At 40.1% G+C, this 24,850-nt stretch overlaps 1 protein-coding gene across 3 annotated transcripts in view; it reads right to left on the bottom strand.

Annotated features, from left to right (window-relative positions):
* EMB2369 (tRNA synthetase class I (I, L, M and V) family protein) overlaps positions 1-24,850 on the bottom strand; it is a 65,221-nt gene that overhangs the window by 4,376 nt on the left and 35,995 nt on the right. For all 3 annotated transcript variants that reach the window (XM_087700148.1, XM_087700149.1, XM_087700150.1), the window contains 8 exons: positions 24,600-24,754; positions 13,650-13,914; positions 13,292-13,486; positions 12,226-12,305; positions 11,987-12,049; positions 11,825-11,906; positions 5,724-5,801; positions 5,474-5,581 (listed from right to left, as the gene is read on the bottom strand). In XM_087700148.1, coding sequence (XP_087556274.1) covers positions 5,474-5,581; positions 5,724-5,801; positions 11,825-11,906; positions 11,987-12,049; positions 12,226-12,305; positions 13,292-13,486; positions 13,650-13,914; positions 24,600-24,754 — 1,026 coding nt within the window. The remainder of the gene's footprint in view (positions 1-5,473; positions 5,582-5,723; positions 5,802-11,824; positions 11,907-11,986; positions 12,050-12,225; positions 12,306-13,291; positions 13,487-13,649; positions 13,915-24,599; positions 24,755-24,850) is intronic.

The following is a 24,850-nucleotide window of genomic DNA, read 5'->3' as shown; positions in this document are numbered from 1 at the left end:
TGTGCTTTTAGTGCTGCTGACCACTTTCTTAAATTGGGCAATGCGTTGCTTGCTGAAATCTGAAAATTTTCAGCACATTGAGACAGTAGTGGTCAAGTGTGACATGGTTTAGTTGATTACATCTTGGCATTTGCTGTAATCTCTGGAAATTTGCAGATTTCCAAGTCAGGCCAGCTTTTGTTATTGCTCTTGTGCATTTGGAAGAGTGAGAGTTATCATGGAAAATCAAGGACATAGATTGGATGGCAACAACTATTCTCTATGGTCCTTCATGATGAAGAATGTGCTTGTTGCAAAAAATCTTTGGGATTATGTTAGTGGGAAAGAAGTCCATCTTGGTGATACAGCTCCTACAACTCCTCCGCAAGGAGACCGTGGTCAAAGGCAAGCTCCTGATCAGCCACCACCCCAAAGAATAGCTACACATAAGGCTTGGGACACTAGAGATGCCCAAGCATTGTCACTTATTGCATTGGCAGTTCAACGGTCTATAATCCTGCATATTCCGGTCTATAATCCCGCATATTCGGTCTACTGCTACTTCACGAGTAGCATGGCTTACACTTGAGCATATGTTTGCTCGAAAAATGAGACTCGCATTTCTTTTTTGAAGGAGCTTGAAAATGTGAAGATGGAAGGTGTTGCTATGCAAGATCACCTTAATAAAATTTAGGACTTGTGCGAGCAGTTAATGAATGTAGATGAGTATTATTCCAATGCTCAGATGATCTCTACAATTTTGAATTCTTTGCCACCTTATTTGGCCTTTCATACGGCATTGAATCTTACAATGTGAATTTCTATACAGCCACTTACTTTTCTTCAGTTGGTTAGCTTATTGCTGGAAGAAGAGCAAACAAAGAAAAATAGTGGAGTGAATGTTGTAGCTTCTGAACAGGCTTTTATGGCAAGATAGAAGGGCAAGGAAAATCAGTCCTGGAATGCTTCACAGAGTTTTGGAAGTTCTGGAAGTTCCAAAACTTCACTGAACAACAAGAAACAAAGGGCACACAAGCCAAGAAGGGCAATTGCCATCACTAAAAAAAGCCAAGTCATTATATCACTCTCCGTTCAGACCGTGGGGGGGAATATATGTCTTCCTTGCTGAATAATTTTTTGAAGTAGAAAGATATTGCACATCAATAAACTACTGTATATACTCCACAGCAGAATGGGGTTGCAGAAAGGAACAATCAGTCACTCTTGGAGATGGCCAAATGTATGCTAAAAGTTAAAAACTTGCCACATGGATTTGGATGAAAGCAATTATGTGTGCTTGTCACATTTTGAATAGGTGCCCTACTAAGGCATTAAAAAATATAACACCTTTTGAGGCTTGAAACAACCGTAAACCTTCTGTTGGCCACTTTCGTACTTTTGGGTGTCTTGCATATGCTCATACTCCTAAAGTATTGAGGAAAAAGTTGGACAATAAGGCTATCAAGTGCATATTTGTGGGATACAATAGTGAAAGCAAAGGGTACAGATTGTACAATCTTGTTTCCAAGAAAGTTTTTGCTAGTAGACATGTGATTTTTTATGAAAAAACAGAATTATCTCTTGTTGATTATGACACATATCAGGCTGCAAATGATGTGTTTAAAGGGCTACTGCCGATTTCTTTTGATGATACAACTGGAGCTTCATAAAATGAACAAAATAATCAGCCACTTGCTCCATTAAATAATGCAAAAATTCAGCCTATGGCTAATCTGAATATTCAGCAAGATGTTGAACTCGAGGTTCATCAAGAGCATGTAAATAATCACGAGGGTAGACAAATACCTAGATTGTAGTTGTAGACTCTACAAAACAATCATTTGGATGCTCCTCTTGCTAGTCGTACTCGAAGACAAACACATCTGCATGATTATGCTAATACTATGAAGTTTGTTATGACAGCAAACACACTTATGATGATGAGCTTGATTCTTTTGAGGATACACAATAGAGTGTGCACTGGATGGCAACAAACATGGGATTTAGTTACATTGCCTATTGGAAAAAAAGCCATTGGTACTAAATGGGTCTATAAGCTGAAACGAAAAGCAGATGGATCCATTGATAAGTATAAGACTAGGCTTGTGGCAAAAGGTTATGCGCAAAAGAAGGGCATTGATTATGAGGAGACATTTTTTCCTACATCCCATATGACCACTATCAAGTGTATGGTTGCATTGGCTGCCCATTGTGGTTAGATTGTGCACCAGCTTGATATTAAAACTGCATTTTTACATGGGGAACTTCAAGAAGAAGCATATGTTCAGAAGCCCATGGGTTTTGCAGTTAGAGGATCCAAACACTTGGTATGCAAGCTGAAAAAGACTTTGTATGGTTTGAAGCAAGCTCCATGAGCTTGACATGCCAAAATTGATGCTTTCTTACTCAACCAAGGATTCATTAACAGCCCATTAGAATCTACTCTTTACGTATGCAAAGAGGGGGGATCCTTGCTGGTCATTTGTCTTTATATAGATGATCTTCTGCTCACAAGGATATATGATAGTCAAATTTCAGCATTTGAGAAATATTTGCAGCAAACTTTTGAAATGTTTGATTTGGGGCCTTTGTATTACTAATTGGGCATTCAATTTATTCATGATACTAGAGACATTGGATTGTCACAGTCCAGATATATTTGTAAACTCCTTAGATTGTAAGCCAGTAGGCACACCCAAGAAGACTAGACTTGAGCTGTCTTTGCATGATGACAGTGATATGTTTGACATTCATATATATGCTCCGGTAGTTGGATGTCTCATGTATTTATGCAAGACAAGGCCAGATATTTAGTTTGAAATTTTAGTCCTGAGCAGATATATGCACAACCCACGCATGTCGCATTGGCAAGCTGTGGAGCGTGTTTTCCGTTACTTGCAAGGCACTAGGACTCTTGGATTGCTTTATGCCAAGGGGGGAGCGTTGCAGTTACATGCTTACAATAATTCCGATTGGGCTAGGGATTTTGATTCTCATCACTCTACAAGTGGAATTGTTTCTTTCTTGGCTCTTCTTGCATTTCTTGGCTTAACAAGAAACGATACACTATTGCCACATTGTCTTGTGAGGCTAAATACAATGTAGTTTTCACTACTAGACGTTTGTTGGCTGACCTTGATGTATCTGTCACGGAGCCTACTCCTTTGTTTACTAACAGTCAGAGTGCCATTGCAGTGGTACAGAGCTCAGTGTTTCATACACGCATGAAACACATTGAGATACATCATCACTTTGTCAGAGACAGACTATATGCAGGGGATATCAGCCTTGTCTATTGTCCTACCAACAACAATGTAGCAAACATCTTCACCAAAGCTCTTCCTTACCACAAATTTGAAGCATTTCGCAATGCTTTAAATTTGATCCTTATGCTATGTTGTGCCTTGCCTTGAGGAAAATAGTCCATTGGGTTGATCCTTATGCAATTCCTCCCTCAGCAAAAACAATTTCTCTCTTTCTTTTCACCTTCGTTTTGGGACTTGGGAACTTCGGTCTCATGGTTCATTTGCCATAACATTGTGCCCGCATAATCAAGTCAAGACTTGGGCGGTTTTCCTTGGCCTCTTTGCCATATCCTTCTGTTTGCCTTGAACTTAAGGCAAACCAGTAGGTGTAGCTTCTCTCTTCGCACGGAATTTGTGGTCTTGGTGCATGGCACCTCTCTTTGGGCTCTCCTTAGCAGGATCATTCCTTAGTTTCTTTGCCTTAGACAAACTATTAAGGGCATGGAAGATGCACAACCATTGGATGGCACCTTTCCTTTGGCTCTTATTATCTTCATTTGGACTTGAAGTTCGTTAAGGGGCATAGATTAAGCTGTTACACTTGGCCTTGATTCTTGGCGTCAGAAGTAGAGATATCATTTTGAGTATTTGGGATGACACCCATGTTTAGAGAGGTTGGAGTGTCATGGATCCATAGGGCTTATTGAGTTCCATAGCCCAAAGGCATTCACATTCAGAGTGAGTTGGAGATTTCCCCAAGACTCAACTAGTTCCATGAGACTACATCACATAGCTATGGCTCCATCTAGCACCTCCTTTTCTTTTCTTTCCTATCTTCTTCTTATATCTTGTCCCATATCTTCAAGATCCTATACTTGAACTCATTTCTAGACTATTGCAATTAAGCTTGGATTGGTTGCTTCATTGTTAACGTTGGGGTTGTTGGAGACAACGTTTTATTTTTCATTTGGTTGAGCATATCCTCTCCCTTCATCTTCTATCTTTTGGGTTTTACCCCTGCAAAATGAGTTGTTGACTCCAAGTGGAGAATTCCCAACCCAAGGTGCTAACATCCTTCCATTCTCACATTCTAACTCTATTACCTCTTCATATACTTCATCATCTTCATCAAAGACATCAGGTGCCTTAAAGGAGGGTGCCATCATGGCCTCACCCCTCAAGCTCCTTGGGTAGAGGTGTTTCTTGACTCCGGCTATCAAGTGTCTCCTCTCTTTTCAGTCTCATCCTGTGAAGTCAGCCTTACTCAATATTCCTTCAGAAGAGATATGTGAGGAGTGAGGGTTCAGGTTTACTGCTTGCAGAAGGCCTTTATTGGCCTGAAGCTCGCACCCTAAGTATGGTATAACAAATAGATTATGGTTTTAGGAGGCCATATACCTGTCTCGACTCCTAACAATTACATTGATCACCTTGATCATCTATGTATGGATATAATCATCATACAGAAGACATAGTGGCACAAAGCTCAGATGAAGCAGCTCCTCCTGTACTTTCTTGGCCTAGGCCCTAGAGGTGCTTCGAGAGGATCTCCACACAATAACTATATGTGGGTTGACAGGCAGAGGTAAGAAACAAGTAGCTAGAACCTTGGAGCACAGTGTGGTGACAAAGTAGGGTGGGCCACTGCTTTGTCAGCATCTAGAATTCTGAACAATTGAATCAGCTATGAAGTATGACTCTACAACTCTTCATTACATGACTCGCATACTGATCTTATGGCCAACATTAAGGATACAACTATTCAACCTGAACCTCCTGACAGCAGAAAATTAAGCATAACATCCACCAGTAAACCTGATATTCCAAAGTTTTACAATATTTTCAGCTGAAGGGCTTCTAAAGCACAACAAGATCAGCCCAAGATTTGGCTTTCAGCTAGTGGTAACATAACAGAGAATAATGTGAAAAATGACGTAAGAATACCTTAATCACAATGAAAGGTCTATATCATTGTATCCTTGAGAACATCTTAATTGTGTAGAAGGAATCATATCACTACAAGGACTGCAAGGCAGAAATCCATTGAGAATATGAACATCTTGGTGATATTTGAGAGTACTGGTAGACATCTATTGGCGTATTCACCAAAGCAATCTTGCACTTGTTTTTCCAAATCCAAGATTCAATATTAGAAAGAAATCATTTTCGAAACAGCACCCTACTTCTATCATGGTCAGCAACTGCTACATGATCTTTCTGATTACTCCAGAGACTATGAAAGCATGTACCTCTTTCTCTGGCACCCTTTCTAGCTTGTAGTCATTGATTTTCTCTCCATCCACAAGTTCTGCAGAAACAAGATTCCCAAGCTTATCCCTGTAGGCGGTGAACTCTATCTGAGAAAAACAAATAAATCAATCAACATTCTCAGATTTCGTTATTGAATTTTCAGAATAGGCAAAAGCTACTGACTGCTTAATTTCTTTTAAGACAAAAGTTGTTAAAAGCAGTCAAGGTCGATGCAAACCATTCTCTTACCTCCCCAAGAATCATGCCTTGGTTCACCAAACATTGAAATGGTTCCTTGGTTGAAACAACACCAAGGTCATACAGTACCTTGAAATAATCAGGCTAGCTTATCAGTACATTCCAGGCAAAAACTTTCAAAATATGACGGAAATCATACAGCAAGAATAAGCAATGTCAAAAAAGAGAAAAGTACACCCCTAGAAGGCCAAAGAACTAGTAAGTTACATTGCACATTCAAGATTCTCATCATTAAGAATGATAGCAGCATATAATCAGAAATATAGCTTTAGTAAATCAAAACCCTTCTCAAATATCTAACACAGACTACTGAAGATTCATCTAGAGGTGTTGGGAATAAAGGCTCACCATGCCTTTTACCATGTTTGGGTGTGAACGCACCCTTATACTCTGTACTTTATATATATTCAAAACCTAAAATGCGGTACATTCGTTATTGTACCGTATACCCATTGTGCCGTGCTCACTCTCTCACTCTACTGTTCTCAACTCTTTGCACCTTCACTCTCAGCTCAGCTCACGCATGGACTCCACAACAACAAACTGGTAATAGAGCGGGTGACGGGCGTGAGGTAATTGGCGTGAGGTGACACGCCTGAGGTGACGAGTGACAGTCAGGGCGTGTGACAAATAGGTTGCAGGCCAGTCAAGGTGTGCGACATACAAGTCGCGAGCTCGATAGGCAAGTGCAACAAACAAGTAGTAGGGGGGTTCGACAGGCAGGTGCAACACGACAGGTTGCAAGCGGTAGGTCACAGGCGCCGTAGGGTCAGACCCGACGGTCGGCAAGAAGCGGACGTATTGCGTGTAACCAGGCATCAGAACCGATGGGCCCTGGTCAACGCCAGGACAGACTCGTCTCGTTTTTTTTTTTCTCTTCAAAATATTTCCTTAATTTTTTGCCATTCCTTTGCCGAACATTCACATGCACAGACACAACATGAAATTTTGACCCAGAAATTTGGGGCTTTTCTCGGATTTGGGGATTTCAATGCAAAAGTGGACAATCAGAATCAGAAATTGCGAAATTAGTGCACAATTGACCATGAAATTCTGGGGTTTTTCACAATTCAGTGAAATTTCTTCAACTTCAGTGAAATTTGTGTACACCGGACCCGAAAAATAAGGGGCTTTTGCATAATTTCATCAACTTGTGCAAGAATTGCTTGGTATATGCACTTGGGCACTTGAATTGATGCAATTCTGAACAAATTATCCTCAAAAATGTTTTGGGCCTTTTGACCCAAATTATCAAATTTGTGCTCAGGAATGCCTTCGGAGCAGAAATTACAGTGAAATTTTGGGAATTTCACATGTATCTGTTGGCTTGTGCTCTAATTGTGTCAGAAATTGCTTGAGGAGTGCAGCAAACGACATTTTTTAATTCTGAAAATTCATTTGCAGATCTGAAAATTTCTGCAATCTTGGGATTTTCATTGCTGGTTGGTACTCTTGTGCACTATGGTCACTTGTGTCATATTTGGGCTTGCCTTTGGCTTGGGCTTGGTTGCATCTGAGGACATGGAACTCATATAGATGGATGTAAAAACTGCCTTCCTACATGGTGATCTGCATGAGGAAATCTATATGCAGTAGCTGACGGTTTTATTGCAAAGGGGAAATAACACATAGTATGTAAACAAAAGTCTGTATGGGCTGAAGCAGGCACCACGTGAATGGTATCACAAATTTGATACATTCATGCAATCTCAAGGATTTCATCGTTCTCAAGTTGATCATTGCTTATATACCAAGAAGGCAGCAAATGGCAGCCTTATTCTCCTGGTTTATATGTGGATGACATACTAATTGCATGCAAGGATATTCATGCCTTGGACTCCTTAAAACAGAGTCGACACAATAGCTTTGATATGAAAGATCTTGGTGAGGCAAATCATATTCTTGGCATGCATATACTCAGAGACAGATCAAGGGGTCTTCTTTATCTGTCACAGTAGGAGTATATTACGAAAGTTCTGCAACGTTTCAATATGGAAAGGGGGAAAGCTATTAGTGTACCATTGCCTCCATATGTGAAACTTAGTGCAGACGACAGCCCTACATCAGATGATGGTAAGGCTGAAATAGCCAAGATACCTTATGCTTCAATTGTTGGTAGCTTGATGTATGCTATGGTTGCTACACGTCCTAACATTGCATTTGCGGTGGGAGTGATTAGCAAATACATGGCATATCCTGGCAAAAAGCATTGGGAAGTAGTGAAGGGTATCATGAGATACTTTAAGGGCACAAAGGATTTGTGTATTTGCTTTGGTAAGCAAAAGTCATCTGTTGTTGGTTTCCACGGATGCAAACTATGCTCGCCATCCTGACTACAAGAAGTCTACTTCAGGATATGTGTTTATGTTCACAGGAGGAGCAATCTCTTGGATATCTAGGCTACAAAAGTGTGTTGCACTGTCTACTACAGAGGCAGAAAATGTGGCTGCCACAGAGGCATGCAAAGAGGCTTTTTAGCTTTCACGTCTGGTGAGAGAGCTTGGGATTACACAGATTCCTATCCTCCACTGTGATAGTCAGAGTGCTATCATGCTAGCAGGGAATCCTGTCTTTCACACTAAGACAAAGCACATACAGGTGAAGTATCACTTTATCAGGGATGTACTTGATAGCAAAGACATTGAGCTTGTCAAGGTACACACAGATGATAATCCTGCAGACCTTCTCATGAAAGGTCTTCCAATCGAGCGGTTTGCTCATTGCCACCAGATGATGGGGATTGGATAGTATATGTGTCTTTCATCTTTATACCTACATACACTTAGTTGATTCTTTCCTCTACCTTTAGGCACGATGCCTTTGGGTGGGAGGTTGTTGGAAATAAAGGCTCACCGTGCCTTTTATTGTGTTCGGGTGTGAACGCACCCTTACACTCTGTACTTTATATATATTCAAAACCTAAAATGTGGTACACTCGTTATTGTACCGTATACCCATTGTGTCATGCTCACCCTCTCACTCTACTACTCTCAACTCTCTGCACCTTCACTCTCAGCTCAACTCACAAACAAACTCCACAACAACAAGAGGATAGTCGACGCTCTTGAGTATCTTTGTGTCATCAATGTTGTCACATGTTTAAGCTCCTCTAAGGGATTCATTGCTCATCGAAGTCTTCTTAGGCCTAAGCCCCTATTGCATGCCAACTATTTTTGTCTTGCATTTACCTGATAAAACTTGATATCACATGCAATTGTTTCTACTTCAAAGAATCGAAAATATAGAAAAATGAGTAATGTACAAGTATCAAGCTTTTCTATACCTAATGACTAAATGTTTCAGAAATATCACTGTTAAATCCTTCACCATGCAGCTAGCACCAACCTTGGTGCAAACACAGTTCCAACCAACCGAGAAATGGAACTGTGCAATAGATATCACCAATTTGGAAGCATGAATGGATATAAAAGTCAATTAGAAAGAAGCAGATTGCATCTAATAATGTACACAATGGTGCAAATATTGGGTGTAACAAAAGAGTGTATAAAGTGTGCCTCTAAGTGGGAGTTACAAAGTAGTTTTAGATTATGCGGAACAATTGTGCACTTAGGCATGCTGCCTTGGTGCCACATTACACACCCCTAGTATCAAACAAACACATACAGCAGAGACACACATTCAGCACTTGGGGCAAGCAACTCAGTAGGAAATGTAATCAAGAGCAATCCATTCAATTCACCCAACCCAAACAGCAGTAATTCTTGCAATGCCTTCTGGATCTACTAAAATGGCACTTGGAGACTTCAAGGCTTTAGAGAGAGTAGGGACAGCTACTAGAAACAAATCTGAGGGATGGGTTGCTCTCTTTTCCAAAGGAGACATCTTGATTGCAGTCATCATGACCAACGAGAGAATTTTTTCTTTCACGGTGAAGCATGGTAACCAAAAAATGTGTTTCATCCTTATGAAATGCAAAACCTCGAAACGCACAAAACATTTCCTTTTGTTTCATGAAACGAAAAAAAAAAAGGCAAAACTTTTTTTTGAAAGGTTTTCTTCTATTTTTTAAAAAACGCTGGCTGTTTTTCCTTTACAATTTGTATTTTTCCACCCTCCTTGCATGCCCAATCACCTCCTCCATCTCCTCCTCCTTTGTTTCATTTTGCAAAACAAGCTCACGAAACAAAAAAATAAATTTAAAGAGTTTATTTTATTAAAAGAACATGCAAGCTGTTTTTCTATTACAACCCACATCTTTTCTTTTAAAGAGTTTCTTTTATTAAAAGAACATGCATTTTTTCTATTACAACCCACATCTTTTCTGTCCTCCTCCTTGCACACACCATCATCTCCTCCTTGCGCATCTCCTCCACCTTCTCCTCTACCTTGGGCCTCCAACTCAAGCAAAAATGCTCCTCTCCCCCCCCCCCCCCCCTTCATCTCTTCCTACTCCACCTTGTCCTCCTCCATCTCCACCTCATCTCTTCCTACTCTTCGTCCTCCACCTCTTCCACACACTCCTCCACCTTCTCCTCTAGCTTGGGCCTCCAACTCAAGTAAAAATGCCTCCCCACAAGGTTTCGCTCGTGAACATCAGTTTCTACTTTTACTTTCATTATGTATTATACATATGTTGTAGCCTATACATTTTGATTTGTGAATCATGAATGCTAATTTCTAAATCAGTAGGTCAAATGGTGTTTTGGTTTTAGGCCTTTGCCTTTTGATTGTAGGTGGAATCAACATTTTTAATTATGGCTTTGTTTTCTTCCTCCTATAATACTATACATGGATGTACTTTTCCTCCTCTAATTTTACTAATTTTCAGTAATTTTAATTATTATCAATAATATTTTTCAAAACCTTGAAACCTCAAGGTAGCCAACAAAACAAAACCTCGAAACACAAAACAGGTCGAAACATTTCTGGTGACCATGCCGTGGAGCATGACAAGTAATTATGAGAGAGGATCTGGAACAATCAAAGTTCCCGGGTTCTTCTTGTTAGAGGCTTAAAGCAGTGGCTCACTGTGATAGGAGATGGTACATAGATCTGGACCTGGTTACTTGATAATGGACAGATGGATGAATGGAGACACTTGAAGAGGCCTATACAGATATCACAGTGGGACCCAAGGGAGTGGTTATGGAGGGACCCTTTTTTGAGCAAACCATGTGATGTTGGATCCAGATAAGCAAGATCAGCACACTGCCAGCTGCTACCTAACATTGGTATAGACAAAGACTTTCTTCGTCCTTCTTGGCTAACTTTTCGAGAAGGTTAGACAACAGCTTCAGACTTAGGAAGATCTCACTCTCGGTTAGTAGCACACAACAGCTTGGCAATTTGGCACATGACTTGGCTGTGGCAGATTCCCGATAGCTTGTGTGTGATACAAGAGCCAGACGAGACCACTGCTTGCTTGTTGGATGGCCCAAGGCCCAAGAGGGCCCTCAATATGGTCTTGCACAGCACTATTGAGACCATGATAGTGACTTGGGGGACAGTAACTTGGGTCAATTACAAAGGGCCAACATGTGAATACAACAATTTTCAAGGCCAGAACTTTCTTATTACCTATGTCAAATTTCTTACAAACGAGGCGGACAGAGGGGTATGGTCACATATGGCCTCTGGTTGCCAGAATTATCACTTGATTCATTTGGACAATGAGATAAGATCAAGCCATAGAATCTAGATTTTGGACACAAATCATCCATACACCCCATGGGAGACAAGAGACATTACAAAGTGACTCTCAGCACATGAGCAGGAAGAAAGATGCTTTCCTTCGTACTTGGGATTCAAGCACCTTCCATTTACAGCCCGCTTGTATTAGACTTTCTATTGTATCTATACAGGGTTTAAATTTATGTTTTAACCTCGGGAAGGGTTTTTCAAGGTACTCAAACATAGATTTTTAGTTTCATTGGAGAAGAAAAACAAGTTTAATATTGTTGTACTCACTGACATCAACATAATGAGCATTTGCCCTAAAGTCAAGTCTCTCTCTCACTATTGTCAAACACAATTGAGCCAGCTGGAAGGCTGGAAAATGTGGCATAGATTCTACTTATCCATTATGAGAATACGACACATGTTTGCAATTAAGGGAACCATGTAGATATTACCTTGTGCCAAAACCGTGCATATAACAAGTGTAGAACAGAATGTTCAGCACCCCCAACATAAAGGTCCACAGGACCCCAGTACCTGCTCAACACATAATTTAGAGCATTGAAAAGGGCTTTAACTGAGAAAAACAACGCATTAACTATCAAAAGTTGCCCTACCTTTCTTTCTGAGCATCAACCAAGCACTCCTTATTATTTGGATCCATAAATCTTAGATAATACCTGAATAGCAGAGGCCACATCATTTAGATACACGAATCAATGAAAGATCTTCCAGCCAATCAGAAATAGGTGCAAATCGGCTCTTTATAGTTTTCAAACAACAGCACAGTAGCTTCATACATATGTCACGTGGAGGGAGACATGGAGACACATAAAAAGCATGGGAGCATGCTTACCAGCAGGAGCCTGCCCATTGTGGCATGGTATTAGTTTCTCTTCTTGCAGGTTTTCCGGTTTCAGAATCTCTTGTTTTCACCTGTGTAAGGCTCATATGAGATTTGCTAAAACATTAGATTATTTGCTGTAGAAACCTGAAACGACCCCAATATTCCAACAATGATTCAAAGAATCATTAGATCAAATCCATCCATGTCAAAAAGCCCAATCTAGATACACGCAATCACATGGAAATCTCTTGCAATCTGCCTATAGGTATGGAAAATGGGAGGAGTATGGAAATTAGGGGAAGTTGCCACTTTATACAGAAGAAGCTCTAAGGAGTGATATAAGTATTGAGATGTGATGAAGAAGCTAGATATATGTGAGGACTGAGAGACCAAGAGGCATATGTGTCATAGTACACTGATTCATCAAATCCACCTCTAAAGATGCTACTACAGCAAAGGGTTGGAAGCCCAACTTTTTTCTCTGAGATGACAGGAGCAAGTTGCTATAAGGCGAAGTGTAGCCAACACGGACACTCCTTCCAAACATTCCAACTCTACAACATAGACAACCCTTGCAAATTCTTAATACCTTGTAGGAGATCCTGGCAATGCTTGCATACATTTCAGCACATTGTTGAAAGGCCAAATACCCCAAAGTTGTAAAGCCACAGATGTTCATGACATGCACACCACTTCATAACACGGCCAATAGATTTCACATGTTGTCACTTAGTTTTGATTATTCCAAGTGCATCCTACATTAGTTTTGATTATTCCAAATATATCCTAGATTATTGAGATTTCTTATACTTGGACCTAGGTTCTTCTATACTTATCCATCTAGGTTTTTGCTGCTATGATCTTAAACACAAATCAATACATGCAGCAAGGTGTACTCTGCTTGATTTTAGTTTGGAACCATGTCCTACCAACAATGTGTTACCTTAATACTGAGATTTTCCTTTGTCGCAAAAAGCTAGCTTCAAGTTCTCCAAAGCAACCAAAATGCTTAAGAAACATATTCCTTGACAAGCTACTACATAAACATGTAGCAATCAAATAAAAAGATGTATACCCAATCTGCATCCTTGGAAAGAGGTGGGTCTCCTGTTTCAGAAGGAGAGAAGTCATCCATATCTGGAAGTTTTACCGGCAAGTCATTTTCATGGACTGCCTTTGCTTCACCTGTGTCCTCCATAAAAACTACAGGAAAAGGTTCGCCCCAGTATCTCTGACGAGCAAAAAGCCAGTCCCGTAACTTATAATTAACCTGCAGAAAAAGCTACCCTTCAAACTAAAGTGCCTTAAATTCAAAACAAATAAAAACAGAAAGAACTAGCTAACAAATCCACCTAGAAAAATTTTTATAAAGCACCAAGTGTAATTATAAGTGGTGTAAGTCCTTAAATTTTGTATAGACTTGTAATGTCAACCTGATGCTGACCAGCACCCCTCTCTTCCAGCCAAACTACAACTTTTGTGGTAGCCTCAGTACTCATCAACCCATTCAAATCAAGGCCCGTTACTTGCCAAGAAGAGTTTATCATGACTCCTTCACCAATATAAGCCTCTTCGACATCCCATGATTTGCCAGCTTTTGGAGCTACAACCATACGGATGGGTAGGGAGAACTTTTTAGCAAATTCATAGTCACGAGTGTCATGGGCAGGAACAGCCATAATTGCGCCAGTGCCATAACTGCCAGAACACAATTTCTCAGTAAGGCTCATTTCAAGTAACCATATAACAAATTTTGTTGACACGACAGTAGCCTGACTAAGGAGTATCATGTATGGCCACAAAAATTACAACTCGAAATTTACAGTAACTCAACTTCTTAACTCATGCAATCACAGTTACCAAACTTCTGAAACATGCAACCCTCAAAAATCAGCCTGGCAAGAGCCCTCACACTAATAAAACATTATTAAAGCATTTTTGTACAGCTCACAACTATGTTACTAAAACAAATGGCAGGATATTGCATGAAAGAAACCACTCTAACAGCCTAAATCTAAAATGATCAATCTAACCTCTTTTTTTATGATAAGGATAACCGTGATTTCCATAACAGATAGAGATGATAAATAATCCAGGGTTCTGAAGATGACAGGGTTGTATGAGGTTTGAACATTATCGTGCCTGTTTGCAGATGGCTTTGTTGGATCATGAATCATGATTCATCATGATTCATTGGTTAGCCATGATTGATGAATGTGGTATTTTGTGATTCATGAACCTTAAAAATTACTCCCCAATGTTTATGTTTTCCAATCTAATTTAGAGACCAATGTCTCTTAATGTATTTTCAAAGTTTTTATGAAAGTTGGCTATAAGTTTGAGACTAGCCAATGTTTTGTTTGTGTATTCCTAGTTAACATATTATATTGATTACATATATTTACTAATTTTAGACAAACCTAAAGTTTTATGAAATCATTCCGTGCAGGGCTGCGTGTGGGACTGCGCATTGGACTGCTTGCAGGGCTGTGCGCAGGCTGAAAACGGCAAATCTGGAGCAGATGACTGAGCTGGACAGATCTGGAGCAAATGGACAGATTTGGAGCTGATGGCTGAACTGGACAGATCTGGAGTAGACGAGACGGCTCAGCTAGCTCCTCCTCCACTTCCGCAGCACCTCACAGCAGCTGAAAACTCTTCCGCTGAGAACCAAGCTGGCAGCAGTAGGACCTTGGGCGGGATGGCACCGGCTAACGGTGGCTGAATGGAATCCGCGCGTACGAGCTGCTCTAATACCAAATGTTGGAAAATTGCAGCCAGCTATGGAGAGAGAGAGAAGAGACAATGACAGCAAGAGAGTGAGCTGAAGCAAAAAGAAAAGAGTGTACTTGCTAGAATGAAAGATAGAGTGAAAGTACAACTTATGTTTAGGTCAAGGGTTGACCTAACTAGCCTTCCACCAACTAACTAGAGTTAGGTTTATTTTACTCTAGAGCCTAGTGTCACTACTTTAAGTTTCTAAGACACTAGGTGTACACACCTTACATTGACACTTTACTAAGTGTCCACACCACACAAATTACATTGGGCGCTGTCCATAGAATTGACAAATTCTAACAGAGAGGAGCAGGTGTGAGTGCCTTCACAGCCAGTGACTCCCATTGGTTTTGTACTGTCTCATACCTTGGTATATGGATTCCATTTCCTGAGCATCTCTTTGCTTCTAAGTTCCTTTGTGCAGTGTTCCTCTTTTCTTTCTCTCTTGTGTTCAGTAGTCTATTATAGCAGTTTTCCATGCTTCCATCATTGCATCCACTTTTGGCACACCCCATGATAGATATTCTTGCTTTGAGGAGGGTATATTGTTTCTAGAGAGTCATATTGATTATGGTGGGATCCTATAGGTCAGTTGAACGATAATTGAGAGATTATTTTGTACGTGGTGGCAGCCTATACTTTCATCATAGCTAGTTGTTTTTCATTTTCATTGGTGTTCTCAAGTTGAGACGACATAGTAAGGTGTACTCATTTCTGTCTCATAGGCCATTTGGCTTTTTGGGGACTTAAATACATATTTCTTTCTTTCTTTCTCTTTTTTGTGTTCCACTCTTCATCTCAGCCTGTGCATTCGCTTCTACAACATTGCACTCTTACACATTTATCCTATAGAAACTTTTGGAGTCTTGTTTTAGTTAGTTGAATGTAATATGAATTCCTTTCTGGGCCTGCACTAATGTCAAATAGATTGACCAATATCTTGAGGTTAATTAAGGCCTAATGTTTGGCATCTTAATGGTGATGCATGAAGGAAAAGAGGGAGATGACATGGAAACGACCACATAAGCTCATTGAGGAAGGGCTTTGTCGAATACATTGACCAATATCTTGAGATTAATTTAGGCCTAATGTTTGGTATCTTAACATTGCTGCATGAAGGAAAAGAGGGAGATGACATGGAAACAACCACATATAAGTGTCCAATATCTTGAGATTAATTAAGGCCTGATGTTTGGTATCTCAACATTGGTGTGCTAAGGAAAAGAGGGAGATGCCATGGAAACGATCCCATAAGCTCATTGAGGAAGGGCGATGTCGAAAAAATTGACCAATATCTTGAGATTAATTAAGGCCTGATGATTCATACCTTAACATTGGTGCACAAAGGAAAAGAGGCAGATGACATGGAAACAACCACATAAGCTCATTGAGAAAGGGTGCTTCCTTTTGATTAGTATTTGTAAAGATCATTTCATTGTTGGGAGAAGGCTGACAAGAACAAAATGCTACCTAAACCACATTGCCATCACAAGGATATGTGAGCTCCATGGCTAAAAATTACTTTTGAATCCTGTAACATGTGTGCCTGTGCAAATTGTCTAACTTTCTGCTTCATTTCAGCTTCTTACAGTGTGTGGGCAGAGGAAGAGTTCAACAGGATGTATTTCACTATTTTAGCAACCTTAACAGCCAACAGCCAAATGCACAAATCTAGATGCACAGGGAAAAAGTGAGTTCTGTAAACTGACTTAGAGATTATAACTTAACTACAAAGTGAAACCGAAAGCCTAGGCATGCCTGCATATCCAACTGTTCAGAAAGAACTGCACAACATGGTTAGAGAAGAGTATACAGGCAACACTTGCAGCGAGGAGGAGATGCATGAGATAGGGCTAGGGCTTGATCAGCCCCTGGCCATCCATGTGGAATGTGGTCATGGGATGGGTAAAATGGCTATGCAATAAGCAGGAGATAGGGCTAGGGCTTAATGAGCCCATGGCCATCCATGAGGAATGTGGTCATGAGATGGGTAAAATGGCCATGCAATAAGCAGGAGAGGAATGAACGATGGATGAGATATCCCATGAACTGCTGTATACACCCATCTGGACAATAAGGCATGGGTGTAAGCTGCAATATAGTTGGAAATGGGAGGGTTTGTACTTAGGAAATAGTTTTGTAAAACTTAGGTTGTGTTCAAATTATAGTAAACATATGCAAGTAAAGTAATAGATTAACTAGGAATAGACAAATAGATTCAAAATATAGTAAATATAGTGAATATATGCAATCAAAGTAATAGATAAACTAGGAATAGACAAATATGGTCGTAGGCTCCATCAAGTGACGAGGGTACAATGGCTATGCAATAAATAGGAGAGGAATGAAAGATATCTTAGAGATCCCATGACCTGCTGTGTGAACCCATTCGGCCAACAAGGTTTGTGAGTAATCTGCAACATATTCGGAAAAATGAGTTTTCATACTTCCGCCAATTTCTACAAACCCTAAAAAGTGCAGAAACCCTAATTTTTAGATTTGGGTTTTTCTCGAAATTTCTGGAATTTCCAGTCTATAACAGCCACCTCTTCTCAAATCTCAGCTCGTGCTGCCCAAAAAATTGGGGCTTTTGCTAATTTTTGCTCCTGGAGTTCGAATTGAATACCAATTTGAAGAAATTTCTCAATTTCTTGGACATTCCCACCAAAAATTTGGGGCTTTTGCCTGAGTGGAGGTCCTTTGCACAAATTGATACCAAACTCATAGACATTGCGCAATTTCTTCCACATTGGCTCAAGAAAATTTGGGGCTTTTCAAATTTTTGGATCTGGCACGCATCACAAGGCAAATTTCAGCTGTTGTTCACTACTGACACGCATCCTAAGGCTATATTTCTGCAGATATTCCAATTGCAAGGTACAAATTTCTTCAATTTCTTTGAAATTTTAGAAAGAAATTTGGGGTTTTTGCATGACATGCACTGCAAGGCAAGCAACAAGCAGTAAATCAACATTTAATTGCTGTTACAGTCAGATTGGGTAGAGAATTTTGGGAAAATTCAATAAATTTTGGTAAGAATCAGTATTAAGTTGCTATATATTGTACTTTTGTAGACACACATTTCAAGGCAGGTGTGGTGCAGAAATGTAGTGCTGTAATTTACTGGCTGAGTGCTGATTTGGGTGGCATTGTGCACACTTTGGCATTTGTGTGACAGTTTGGTACTTGTTTCTTAATCCCGTGGGGGATTTTGCTACTCTGAGTATACTCTATACTTCAGCATTGAAGTATTTGGCTGCAGATTTTTGTCTATCATTGATAGCATGGCACGTCAGGGGAATAATGATCAGAGTAACATCCTTGGTTTCCTCACTCAGGAGGACAAACTTGATGGCTCAAACTACCCACTATGGAGTTTTATAGTCTATAACCTTCTTGTGGCGAAGGACTTGTGGAACTATGTTACAAGTGATTTGCACCGACCAGGAGGTCTTGCACCTCAGACACCTCAGCATAACGCTCGAGGACAGGTGGTTAGTGTTGTTGGTGGTGGTATTGGTGCTACTACTACTGCTGCCGCTCCTCTCCATCCTACCAAGGATCAGAGGAAATGGGACTCAAAAGATGCACTGGCACTTTCTTTGATTGCCTTGTCAGTGAAAATGACAATTATTCCACACATTCGGTCTTGTAAGACCTCAAAATCAGCAAGTTGCAACTACATTTGTACTTAGGATAAAAGTTGGTTACACAAAATCAGAAATTTCAATTAAAAACAATGGTAGGGTAAAATGATTTGCTCAACATGTTTGGGGACTCAGACAAATAATAAATTGGCTAGCACTAATTATCCCATGTGGGCACACATGATGAAGTATGTACTTGTTGCCAAGCAGCTTTGGGGTTATGTATATGGTTTAGAAGTTAGGCCTCCAAGACCAGTTACACAAAATGTCACAGGTTCTTCTAGCTCATCCACTATCACCAATGGATTAGCACTTCTTGCACCTCCCACAGCAGATCAATTGAAATGGAATGGGCATGATACCCAAGCTCGTGCTTTGATTGCACTCTAGTGCAAGAGAGGTTATCTCATATATTCGGTCATGCACAATGCACAACGGCCAAGGATGCTTGGGATGAGCTTGCTTCATTGTATCAAGTGCTCAATGAGACTCATGTAGCCTATTTGCATAAGCAACTTGAGATGGAGCATATGACAGAAGGTGATTCTGTGGATGGATACATTACATGAGTCAAGGACATTACGGAGCAACTTGCTAATATTGATGAAATAATTTCTTATGCATCTCTTGTATCTGTAGTCTTGGCTAGTCTACTTGATACTTATCAAAGTTTTGTCACTACACACCATTTACTTGCAAAAGGAGTTACTAATGCTTACACATTTGATGTGTCGGTATCATTGTTGTTGCAAGAGGAGCAATTAAGGCTGAATCACTCTAATTTAAGTATGGATAATCAAGCACTTGTAGCTAGCCATCAAACCAAAGGGAAGTCATGGCAGCCCTCAAATTCAAAGGAAAAAGGCAAAGAAGCTTCTTCTATGGACTCCTCAAGCACCAAGGATAATGGTGCTAAGAAAAATTGGTGCAATTAATGCAAGAAGAAGAGGCATGCTATTGAAGAATGCAAAAAGAGAATAGCAAGTGAAAAGAAGAAACAATTGGACATCAGTGCTGCTGAAAATTCAGCAAATGCAAAGGATGCAACCATACATTTGGCAAGCTTAGACATTGATCCATATTATGCCTTTGTTGTGCATTGTTCATATGATCCTTCTTCACATGAGCATGGTCTTTTAGTTGCTGAAACTTGTAGCACATGGTATTTTGACAGAATAGCTTCTAAGCACATAACATCCTTTCCTGACTTGTTTGTATCATATACAAATGTATGAAAGGGAGGATCCATTGTATGTGCAAACAATGCTTCGCATGCAATTTAAGGCATTGGTCAAATTTCTATTATTGCAGTGAATGGGAAAACTACCATGCTTGAAAAGGTCTTGTATGTGCCATGTATTTTAAAAAAATTATTGGCTTTCAGTTTCAACCATTGCTGATTTTGTGGTTAAATTTCACATGGATCGATGCAATGTCTATGATTGTAGTGATGGGAATGCCCTAATTGTCACTGGTACTTTGTACAATGGATTCTGTCAACTTGATTTCCATGAGAGGAGAGCATCATAGGATACATTACAGATTGATGCAACCATTGTGGATGACACTAAGTTATGGCATGCTCGGTTTGGTCATCTTATTTAAGCAATTTGCTTTGCCTAAAAAGTAAAAATATGGTGCTTAATCTCCCTCCATTGAAAGTACCTACTCATAATGTATGTGAAAGTTATATACTTGGCAAAATGCACCATGCTTCATTTCCCAAGGGTGGTTATATGCATGCTGATCAAAAATTACAGCTTGTGCATAGTGATGTTTGTGGGCCCATGCGTGTCAAATCCATTGAAGGATGCTTGTACTTTGTTACCTTCATTGATGACATGACTCGTCATTGTTGGGCATATGCTTTGAAGAACAAATCCGAAGTGTTTGCATGCTTTAAAACATTCTTGGTCTTAGCTGAAAATGTCAGTGGATGCGAGCTAAATACACCACATACCGATCAAGGGGAAGGATAATGTCACGGGAGTTCAACTCCTTGGCTGAAAGGGGCGTTATCCATCAGTGTACTACATCTTACACACCTCAACAAAACAATGTGGCTGAAAGAAAAAATCGCACTTTAATGGAAATGGCACGTTGTATGTTGTCACACAATAAACTACCCCCAAAGTTTTGGCTTCATGCTATCATGTGTACAATGTATGTGCCAAATTGCAGCCCAACTAAAGCGTTGGCTGAATGTAAGCCTTATGAGACTTGGAATGGCCAAAAACCAATGGTGTCCCGTATTCGTGTCTTTGGTTGTTTGGCATATGCTTTGGTGCCACAACCAAGAAGACAAACTAGAAGACAAGGCTATCAAATGCATCTTTATTGGTTATAGTGTAGAAAGTAAAGGGACCCTTCCTTGTATTCAGGTTTTTACTGAAGTAATATAATTAGCCACACTTTATTTGCAAAAAAACAAAAAGTAAAGGGACCACTTATACCAACACTCCAACAAAATTTTTGTTAGTAGAGATGTAGTATTCGCTAAACATGTTGGTCTGCCCTTCATGGACTGCTGTCACGAGGACGTAAAAATTTGATGCTTTGCTTATGTTTAATTGACATTTGATTAAAGGATGAATCAAATGTATAATTAAAAGATGCACATGTGTTGCACATGTGAGGTGCAAGCTACTTTTTCACAGTTAAAGGCCGAAGAACCTTGTGAAAAAGATGGGTGTCAGAGACAAAAGTTGTAACAAGTTACACTTGTTAGATTCTAGGTGAATTTTTGGTGTCAGTTTGCCCCTAGGACCATTAATTGGCCATTAATTGGTCAATTAATGCATGGGACCACTTTGGGTTGCAAATGGCCTAGTCAATTAATTTTTGGATGGGCAATGTCAATTTTCTAGGCATGGATTAAGAGCTGAATTAATTTTCAGAATTAATTAATTCTGAAAATTAATTAAATGGCTGGAAATTGCTGAAAATGGATTACGAAAGCTGCCACTTGGCAAAACTTTCCCATGCAAGTGGGGGAAAGGCTAAATAGGGCTGAAGGGAGAGAGAAATCTCGTTTTTTCATTTTGGAGCTGTTGGAAAGAGGTGTTGGACTGTTACTGCTAGCTTTTGGGGCCATTTCCCAGCCATTGAAGACCATTTTGGTGATGGAGATTGCATATTCTTGACCTTGGGAAGCTGGCGATTGCTGCTGATGCACTTTCTCCAGAAGATCATAGTCTCTGATGCTCCTATTGTTGTTGCTGCATCTGTTTGGGGCTAGTACAGCAGGGCAGCAGCTGATTTTGATCAGTCGCGACAAATCTCAGAATTTTCTCTCTCTACAACATTCTCTCATCTCCTTCAGCCTATGCTCAGCCATTCTCAGCAATTCTTAGCCATTCGGAGGAGATTTCAGCCATTTTTGGTGGGCTAATCTGTAATTTCTGCAGTAAACACTAATTTACAACAGAAATTAGGGTTTAGCAGTCACCTTGGGATTCGTGCCAAGATTGAAGGCTCAAGGGACTGAAATCAGCACTTGATAATTGAAGATTATCAAGGGATTTTAGTTCCCAGCCCATCCCAAATTGATTTGGGGCAGCATTTGGCCAGCCAAGGGTTAAATTGGAGAAGAGGTCCTTGGTGAATCAAGGGGCAAATGACCCAAAAGGCTTGCTGGTCATTTATGACAGCAAGAGCAATTGGTTAGTAGGAGGAGATTGAAGAATCTCAAGTTGTACTCCTTCCAATTGAATGAAAGCTAAAGAAATACCGCAAGGGGCGCCAATTTTGGGGCCAACAGGGTGTCTACTGTCCAAGAATGTTATGGTAAAGTGTATATTTCATTTTATCTGCATTTATTTATTGCTGTAATTAACTCTTAAATCAGGTTATCACCACCCATTCCAAGAAGGAAGGTTGGTTTTAGACTGCAAAAATCAGCCCAATGTGGAGCCTATGGACACAATTTGTTGCCTTTATTTCAACAAAGTGAAACTAATTTTGGTCAATTTCAGCAACCGATTGAGGGCTTACAGCAGCAAACACATGCTGAACAGAAGCTTGATTTTCAGCCCATTGATCAAGGCATTGCTAATTATGAAGTGGCTGATGAAAGGGCTGCTATTCGGGAAGCTAAAATAGTCCCTAGATGGCTATTAGATAGATTACAAGACAGCAAACAGCCCATTCCTCTCCCTGGTAGGACTACAGCAGCCACCCGCCATGCACAAGGTCCATATAAGGCCTTTTGCCTTGATTTCGGGCACTACATGGCCAATAAAGCCATTAGCATAGGCCATAAGGCCTATTGCGTTTAATTCAACCAATACAGCTGATAAACAACCTATGTAGAGGCCACAAGGACCATAATATTGTTTTCAGCCTATAAGGCCTTCGAACGAGGCTAAAAGGCCGTTAATCATGTTATTTGAATAGGGTCAAGCCAATAAGACCTTTTACATATAAAAGGGGGGGCCATAAGGCCCTTGTTTCCTCCAATTCAGCCGTTTCCGACCAATAAAGGCTTTTAAGCCTTTTAATGTTTGACTTTGGCCATTTTTTGGCCGATCAGGCCATGTATGAGGTAGTTGAAAAGAAGGCTGCTACTGTATATTCAGACTTGGTTAGTAAACAACTCAATAAAAGAGAGGAAAATCAGGGTTGCGACATCATGTAGACTTGGTGATGGAATATCCAAAGGCTATGTAGACTCCTTGTTTGAGATTAATAGAGGCATGAACTTATGTCCAATATGCACAATGGAAGGGAAAAGGTTGTAAGTGTTGAGCTACCAAAACTTTCTCTGCTTTTCCTTTTTTGATTCATTAAAAAAGTCCCCCAGAGAGCATTTAAGCCATTTTTTACAACATTCTAGACAGTTGTATGACACCTTAGAAATAGCTCTAACATGTTCTATAAAGGACTCTGTGCATACCACTCTTCATCCCTTGTGCCCATAGCTGTCACCATCATCATGCACACCATCCTCCTACTGCTGCCAGCACCTCCTCTTCAGCATCAACTTCACTCTAGACAGCTGGACGACATCATTTTCAGCCCTGGTGACCTGCTGGGTGACCACATTCAGATCTGCAGTTTTGGCTGGAGGTGCTGTGTTTGCTGACATCATCATCAGCAAATCTGTATTTTGCTCAATTTGCACCCCCATCTGACATCATCAGATTTGTCATCACAGACATCACTCCTGCACATCATCATCAGATTTATGATCATGTACATCACTCATACACATTCAAAGGCTGTCACAGCCAGGCTGTACACTACTGTGTTTCACCATTCCAGCCCTAGAGATTGCTATGTATATATCATCATTTTTCAGTCATAGACTTCACCAACTGGCCCAAGACTGCTGCCTGGCACCACCCTCAACTCTAGTCAGCTCCATTTAGTACAGATTTCGTGGTATTGTTATACTCTGGATCCATGCTCAAAGGATGACACTCTCCCACACACTCCCTCAGTTTGCTCCCATGAGAGATAGTGACTGTTGGACCTCTGCTTCTTGAGCTCCATCTATATCATACTCTTTCCATTCATTCATTCATTACATTCTTGTTCCCTTCTTTTGCATTCTTATGTATGTTAACTATGTTTTAATCATTAGTACGAGTGTCTCCATGTGCAAACCCTAGCATATCTTCATAGTAAGTAGAGGGAAGAGAGCTTCTTTTCCAAGGCTGACATCTTTTTAATTTGCAGCATAACAAAACACAGATCTACTCAGGATAACCAAATCAAATGCTTCCTGGTTAAGATAAAGAACTGGATCTTGTAAGTTCCCTTATGGCTTTAGCATGTCGCTTTGGACATGCAACTATTACGTGTGAATCACAGTCCTAGATAAAACTGTTTCAGTTCTGAATATAATCCATCAGAAAAGTAGAAACCTAGTTATCACTCAGCCAGTAGCCATCAATATCAGATAACACATTAACTTTTAACTTGTTTCATGGTCAATGAAAATGCAAAAACTCATACCTTCCCAAGACATAGTCTGCTACCCAGATAGGAATTGGCTCATTGGTGGCAGGATTAATGGCATATGCTCCAGTATTTACTCCAGTCTTTTCTTTCTGAAGTTCTGTTCTCTCCAGATCACTTTTCCTTGCTGCAGCTTCAACATATTTACTCACCTGCCCAACAACACGAAAACATGAACACAATCTCAATATTTCAAATTTCTCTTCCAATCATACATGTGAAGCATAACATTGCAAGACAAAAAAGGG

The sequence above is a fragment of the Lygodium microphyllum genome, chromosome 19 (assembly GCF_053477565.2).
Source record: "Lygodium microphyllum isolate KBCC chromosome 19, Lygodium_microphyllum_v1.1.10, whole genome shotgun sequence".
In the NCBI taxonomy this organism is placed as follows: Eukaryota; Viridiplantae; Streptophyta; class Polypodiopsida; order Schizaeales; family Lygodiaceae; genus Lygodium; species Lygodium microphyllum.
The sequence above is the reverse complement of the archived record's forward strand: the minus strand, read 5'-3'. Positions and strand labels throughout refer to the sequence as shown.